This window comes from Geospiza fortis, unplaced genomic scaffold (genome assembly GCF_000277835.1).
Source record: "Geospiza fortis unplaced genomic scaffold, GeoFor_1.0 scaffold52, whole genome shotgun sequence".
NCBI lineage: Eukaryota > Metazoa > Chordata > Aves > Passeriformes > Thraupidae > Geospiza > Geospiza fortis.
In genome coordinates, this window is record NW_005054659.1 from 239659 (window position 1) to 247413 (window position 7755).

The 7755-nt window shown below is 43.3% G+C and overlaps 1 protein-coding gene across 1 annotated transcript in view; it reads right to left on the reverse strand.

Moving 5' to 3' along the window:
* Positions 1–7749, reverse strand: part of PLA2G7 (phospholipase A2 group VII) — a 10126-nt gene extending 2377 nt beyond the window's left edge. The window contains exons 1-9 of the mRNA XM_014311101.2: positions 7325–7749; positions 7026–7153; positions 4843–4993; positions 4168–4261; positions 3467–3535; positions 2844–2991; positions 1370–1483; positions 1004–1095; positions 423–596 (exon numbers count right to left, since the gene is read on the reverse strand). Of these exons, the coding sequence (XP_014166576.1) occupies positions 423–596; positions 1004–1095; positions 1370–1483; positions 2844–2991; positions 3467–3535; positions 4168–4261; positions 4843–4993; positions 7026–7153; positions 7325–7718 (1364 nt within the window). The 5' untranslated portion in view covers positions 7719–7749. The remainder of the gene's footprint in view (positions 1–422; positions 597–1003; positions 1096–1369; positions 1484–2843; positions 2992–3466; positions 3536–4167; positions 4262–4842; positions 4994–7025; positions 7154–7324) is intronic.
* Positions 7750–7755: the final 6 nt, after the last annotated feature.

The window sequence follows — 7755 nt, forward strand, 5'->3', positions numbered from 1 at the left end:
TTCCTGCTCTAAACGATGTCCCTCAATGTCACATCTACATGTCTTTTAAACATCTTCAGAAATGGTGACTCCTCAACTTTCCCTAAACAGCCTGGTCCAATTCCTAACAACACTTTAAATGAAGAAATATTTCCTAATATCCAATCTGAACTGCCCCTGGTATGACTTGAGGACATTTCTTGTTCCCTGGGAGAAGAGCATGACCCCTCACCTGGTTCCACCCTCCGGTCAGGGAGCTGTAGAGTGAGGAGGTCCCTCTGAGCCTCCTTTTCTCCAGGCTAAACATCTCCAGCTCCCACGGCTCCTCTTTCTCCTCAGACTTGTGCTCTAGGGACTGTCTGTCTGTCTGCAATTACCTGTAACTGCACAGCTCCAACAAGAGCTTCACCCATGGACAGAAATTATGGCTCCTAAGCACTTACTTGATAGTGATCATTTTCTTGTTTGTGTCATTAGAGATGAGCTTCTTAATCTTTAAGATGTTCTCAGCCCACTGGAATTTTTCAGAGTTGATAAAAAGCAGCGGCTGCTGGACGCTGTTTTGGTAAATGTCATCACCTACAGGAAGCATCCATACATCGAGGGCAATGCCACACCTGCCAAAAACATCTGCATATTGGCACAGAAGCAGAAAGCTTGGAAGTTCTGAGCATGCTTTAAGTTGCAAGAGACATGGGAAAGAGAAAATCTTTCTGATACTGAACAGGTAAATGAATCACTTTGTTTCATAATTATCTCTACTCTGGGGGAAGAGAGTTAGTCCATTCTTTCCATATGTTGGTCTCCACTGACTGCAGGGTCCCACATATCATGATATAATAAGATGCAGCTGTTCTGTTCCACCATATCCCCACACTTGGAAAAAGCATGGCTGGAGAAAGCAAGACCTGCCAAACAATGCTCTTCTTCAGGAGTCAATTAGTAGTTGGGGGATCCTAGGTAAAGTGCCCTGCTCCAGACCTCTCAAGTGCCAAATGTCTCTGGCCTTGTTTTGCATACTTACCTAAATCTTATTTCTTTGCTGAGACTTTCAATAACTGTAGCACCACCAAAAGAGTGTCCCATCACAGCTATTCTGCTAGTATCAACAGAATCCTGTCAAAAAAATCCAGGTGCTGTAAGAGATTTTCTTCCCAAACTTACATTTTTAAAGGGAATAATTTTTTTAGGCATTAGATCCTACTGAAGTAGGAAGAGCATAATTTCAGCTCTATTACTCTCTATCCAGCTTTGGATGACCTGAGAATATTTTCAGAGATCTACACAGTAATCTTCAGAATACTTTACACGAACTAGTTTAGAAATGGAAGGGGGAAATCAGAAGCATTATTAGGTGTTTAACAAAATGCAGGTGGCACCTTCTACTCACCTTTAGGCTGTTCCAGTCAAAGTCTGAATGTAATACATTCGTTACTTCCTCTCCTGAATTGATTTTAAGAATGAGATTGAGAGCTTTGATACACTCCTGTGCTCTTTGCTGCACCTGGGGAGACAGAGAGGTTGGGGGAGAGCAGTGGAAGGAATCATCAGACAACTGCCAGGCTTAAGAGTCCCTTGGACACAAGAGTTACTCTGATAGTTTTCCCCCACTATTCTGAACTGCAGAATGGAGCCATCTGACAAACAACAAAATTTATCCCTGTAATATGCATCAAAGGCCTTCAACTCCATCCCGTCACTGCTTAAGAAAAGGGGTTGTTGGGATGTACAAAGGCTTAAGTTGCAAAACTCCAAGGAAGGCTGACTCACTGATGCTTCTCAGGCTCACCTGGATGAGCAAATGTCATTCTATCACTGCCCCATCACACAATAGCCTTGAAACTGTCTTTGCATTGGATAAACCATACTAAGAAAAAGTGAAGCCCATCCAATTTTTTTGTATATACTCATCCTTGAAAACTGTAGTGAAGCTGTTGCAAAAAAGGATTTTCATTGTTCCATAAGAACAGTTTTTAACTGGTATGTCAGTAAAAGAAAAGCTTCACAAAGAACGAAGGAATAGTAGTGATCTTGGGAACCACAGTGTGTAGGCAGCCAACAAGATGTCTGTGCATCACTAAATTTCAAATAAATCCCAATCTCCTGACTTCTCTACTTGTGAAATTTGCAGACAACAGCTTCTGAAGGTTATTTCCAAGCTCAGACATTACACATTGACACTCACAGGTAGGACATTGTACTCATCCAGGAAATGACTCTTGTACTATTGTCTGTATGGCCCAGGGAGATAAAGAGAAGCATCTCCCTGGCTAAGTTTTCATTAGCTGGAAAAACCACTCACATATTTTAAAGGTCAAGTGTATGCCTGGAAGAGCTTGTCAGTATGACCACATTACATCCAGCTTGGATACTGCTTATAATAAATTGGAAGTCTGCACTGTTTACATTGCTAAAAAACATCTTCAAGTGCGGTAAGGACTATAAAGCAAACATCCCACTCAGAGCAGCCATGATTCATCATTCCATAGAACAGTAAACAAAAGCTAATGCAAGCCTAAGGCCACACAAACACTTGAGCTCAACTCTGAGTCACTTTTAGGCTGGGCTGGACAGCAAAAGTGTAAGAGACAGAGAAGAAACAGAAAGTTGAGTGGAACCAGAAGAGAAACAGATGACTCAGCTCAAGAGTGCAACTTCAAGAAAAAGCTTTGTTGAGGGAGCAGCTTATGCTCTGAAGAAAGCTACTGTTGGCTGTTCTACCTTAAGGGGCACAGGACTCGATCAATTTTTGTATCTCCCCAAGCCATGGCAGAAGACTGCTCCCCTGGCCAAGGGTAGACTCTGCTAGCCCTAAACACAGCCCTCCTGCCACACTTCCCAGAGCACAGAGCCAGCCCAGGCACCTGCTTATGGCGCAAGCAACGCTCCTCTTCTCCAGTTTTCAGTTTCCTGTAGTAGATCCACTCCTTCTCCATGTTAGGTGGACACTCTTCCTGTGACTCAGAAACGGACCTTCTTTTACAATAATATGTGGCTGAAGCAGATTCATCTCTGTAATACCAAGAGAAGGTTATTTCTGGTTATACAGACAATAGTACATTTGGTTTGAGATGAAGTCAGCAAAAGTTTTAGATTTCACTCATCTGAAGAGATTCAGCTATCAACCAGTGCTGCTGCAAGTCTGCTACACAGACTTTCTAAATAATACAATAACCCCACCAAAACTCCCATCTCCTCTATATTCTTCACCTACTTTATATTCTAACAAAAAGAGTGAAACAAATAGCATATCTGAAGAATGACAAATTATATCTACCCCAAGACTTTTCATTCTTGGGCTTATCTAAACAAAAGTCCCTTTGTTTGGAGAAGACTTGAGCTATGGGCAGTGTGGGCAGGGCTGAAAAAGAGACATTAGTTTTTCTTTTTTAAAAAAATCCAGAAGTTCTTCTTTAGAATAAATAACATTCTGTCAATGTGAGAAAGTTGCTTTCCATCAGAACTCCAAAATGCACAGCACACTCACCTGTGCTCCACAGCAGCCACTATAAAGCCCTGAGAAGCCATCTCTATGCAAATAGCAGAATAGATTGTCCTGCAATAAAAACCACACTCTGGTGAGATGTCGTTCTTTAAATTTCATTTCTCTTTAAATGCTGACCACACTAGGTATGCACTAGTCTCCACTCAGTATTTCTTCTCTTTGAATTTGCTACCCAGCAGAGCAAGATTTCTTGCCAGGCACCAAAGCTTGTTCACAAACTTTGGTACTGTTTTACTGTCTGTTCAGAAAGGAAGATGCCACTGATTTTTAATAAGTAGCACACACAGCACTTTGCATCTTCAAAGAGCTGTCCAAAAATCAACCAGCTAATCTTCACAACATCCTTATGGGCTGGTAAATATCTTCCCCTCCCTCATAACAAAGGTAAAACACAAATGGAGTTCTGAGCAACCTGGTGTAGGGGAAGCTGTCCCTGCCCACAGCAGTGATGATCTTTAAAGGCCCCTTCCAACCCAGGCTGTTCCATTATTCTGTGACCAACCACACACCAGCCCTGCTGTTGTTTCAGTGGGACCATAATGACACATGGCAGCCTGTTCTTCAAATCTGTTTCAGCTCCACAAGGATCTCACCCCCCTATCTGAAATCTGTTCAGAACCATCCTTGGAGACTGCTCTCTCCATAGACAACAAAACCAGTTTATCAACAAACTGCAAAATTACCGAAATGCTCCAAGTCCATGGGAAAAAACAAGAAGTGGGTATTTTTCTCCTGGCTTAAAAGCAGCATTTGACTTTGCAGGACAGGTCACTGAACCTAAATAAAAATGGGAGTGTACGTCATTATTACTGGAATGAGAGAAGGCATTTGTTCCTGTGGAAAAGATCCCAAGAATGTAGTGATCACTAATATCAGAGTAATCACCTAAAGATAAGGTGCCAAGACTCATCTTTAAAATAGAAAGCAAATATGGATCTGATTCTGAAAATACGTTCTACTTGGCAGAAGATACTTGTCTTCTCCCATCCACAGCCTGGCACAAGGTCTACATATTTCTTAAATCTTCATAGTCAGGCATCCAGGTCTTGCTGATATTCAGACCTTAGGATCTCTCTGACCTTTGTATATTTGCACATTTTCTTGTGGGATTTGAATCGCAACACACAGGTGCAGCTGATCTAGAGCAAACTGCCCAGACACTTCACACTTCCATCCACAGCAGTCAGGGACTGCCTGAGAGCTGGGGTCACATTCAGCACTCTCACTACACAAACCCATCCCACAAAACCACACTTTTTAACTAAAAACTCTTTTTCAGCCCTGCAGCAGTAACACCCTACTCATGGAGCATGGAGGCAGTGACAAGAATAAAGGAATAAAACCAGAAGGAGTCTTACCAACATAGTAATGGAAAAGCCTTTCTCCTACAACTCGGTACATATTAAGGAAGTCAGAGAGTCCCTGATAGTATTCTTTGTCTGGAATCCATCGTGCCTCTTCGATATCTGTGGCATCATATGCTGGATAATAGAGGCGCAAAAAGCTTCCCTGGGATTAGGAAAAAAAAATTAAAAAAAGGAATATTGGTATTTATTTCTATATGGCTGAGAAAATGGAAGATTAAAACATTTATAGAATGCAGTTCAAGAGAATGATGAGAATATCAGAAGAAAATTGTTATCATATACAGGCTTTGATGCCAATCCTATGTCAGAATCTTCCTGTGCCTACAATGAATTTAAAGTAACATGATACTCATCATCAGAGCATGTGTGGAGATACACATCACCTTCTCTAGGCTAGCTTAAGGCTTATTAGAAATGCTTCATTTAATTAAATTAATTATTACAAACACTCACTACTTATTTGCTCAATCCAGCATCTTGCTGGATCTTTTCTTCCGTCTTCTTCACTGGGAATGGTTTGATGATGTGTTTTGTTAAGTTTTATAGGGCTGACTGTCAAAGGGGTGAATGAAGATGACCTGAGAGCTGGAGCACCTCTCCAAGCATGACAGGCTGAGAGAGCTGGGGCCATTCAGCCTGGAGAAAATAAGGCTCTCTAACGTGGCTGTAGTGTTCCTGCCTAAACTGAGCAGAGGTTGTCAGCAAAGCCCTTGGGCAGATGCACAGCAAGGGAGAACAATACATTGCTCTTCCGCCTCATCAAGATGTTCACAAGTCTCTTGTGATCCATCTTTCTAAACACAACTTTGTTAGCCTGTGTTTCATCTGCCTCTGTTTCTTAACACCAGTTCAAATCTCTTACTGTCTACATTCCAGGTACCCCAGGAAAGGACCCAAGCTTTCCACACTCTCAGGGACCTTCCATACCTCCTTGTCAGTCTTTTTCCTTCACAGACAGCAGCAATGTACCAATGCACACCACAAAGCAGACCCCCCAGAAGATGAACTGTGTGCAGTTTGCATTCTTATTTCCTGGTTTGCAAAGCAATTTGCAACACCCCGTTCAAATTCACTGTCTTGCTTCAGCCCTACTTTTGGTTTAGCAAGTTACAATCAAATATAAATAAACATGAGCTTTGAAATAAAGCCCAATTTCTTGAACACTAATTTATCAGTTCACCAAAAGTTTGTTTAACGAAGCTTGTTTCTATTCACTTATCAAACTTAAATCAACCTTTGACACAGAGACCATTGTGGAAGAACTTTCCTCCACATTGCTACTGATATCAACTTGATCTCAGAACAGTCTCAGTGAACCTCCCCAATGACTAACTGATTACCAGAAAGGGGAAGAAGTTCATTATTTATCCCTGAGAGAACTGCAGTTGTTCATAATGCTTATGTAAAAAAATTCACATGGCCTGACTGCAAAGAGAAACTCATAACTTCTCTGTACTGATACAGAGTAAGCTCAGTAAAGGAAAGCATGCGAACTATTACAAACTGATCTCAAGTTCCACTCCATCTGGCTACTCTGCGGAGTAAAATCACAGTGTAAATGCAGGTGTATTCTCTCAAAGGCAAGAGGATTTGAAATGGAAACTCACAAGGAAGCTCATTACTTGTCTGGTCAACGCCCCTGTCTCATTATTGTGGCTTCTCACTGTGCTTACCTCTTGCAAAATTGACATCCTGTTCATCTTCAGTGAGATAAAATCTCAATAGACATCTCGTCTCTTACCCTGCAGCTGAAACACTACATAGGCTCATCTCCCAGCCCTGCCAAATCCTGTTGAGATCTTTGTGATGAGAACAGGCACAGTCACAGAGACTGCATGTGGAGTCTCCTCAGGAGCCCAGCACAGGAAGCAGCAGTGGGGTGCTTGGGAAGATCCCCCTGGGTCTCAGGAGGACACAGTTTCTTTGCAGTATCTTTTGTAGGAGAGTCAAAAAGGCAAGGACATTAGAAGAGGGAGAAATTGGCCATGGGAAAGGCTTGCTGGTTACATCCATCTGGTAAATGCTCAGCACACATCCTACACTAGGATGGAGAGGATAGAAAGCTCAGCTGTGAGTGTCAGCATGGAGCACACAGGTAAGACCTTCTGCTTTAAAACTGCAGCCAGTTGTTTCACTAACATTGTGGCTTAAATCCAAACAGTTGAGAGCTTTACCTCAACTGCATTTTCTGTCATCAGGTCTGTACATCCAACTGAGTGTGGTCCCTTTCCTTCAGGGATCCTGTAAAACTTCTCAGTGCTGTTGGTGCTCCACATTTCTATTGGTGCCTTCACCGATGAATCTGGGGGAAAAAACAAAAGCAAATCAAGAGACCACCATGGCCTCTGTGAGCAGATCACCCACACTGAAACAAATCCAGCACGCTGAAAATCCAGAATTAGGAAAATGAAGATTGAGCCAATACAGAAATCTGCTCGTAAGAAACAAAGAAATCCCGAATTGTCAACCTGACCTGTTTTACTGGGGATTTTCCTTGTTGTATCCTGAATCCCAAGAAGGAGACAGCACGGTGCACTTACAGAAAAGTGCGATGAAATCTTTGGCTGGCGAGGCCGCGGCGGCACTCGGGAGATCTGCGGTGCTACGAACCGCACAGAGGGAGGATTCTGCTGCTCCTCGAGGAAAACCGGCCTGTGCATCAGGGGGAGCGGGATGTCACAGAGAAACACAACGCCGCTGCCATTTTTCCAGAAGGAATGACGAATCCCAAGCTCGGCCCCTGGCGAGACAAGGTCGGGCTGTCCGTGCCGGAGCGGGTGTCGGGGCGGTGCGGTCGTACCTGGGGTGACCCCTCCGCGCCGGGCTGGCCCCGGCGATGCGCAGAGCGCGGGGGAAAGCAGCCGCATCCCGGGCTGGGCTCTATCTGCCGCTTTCTCCTTGGGG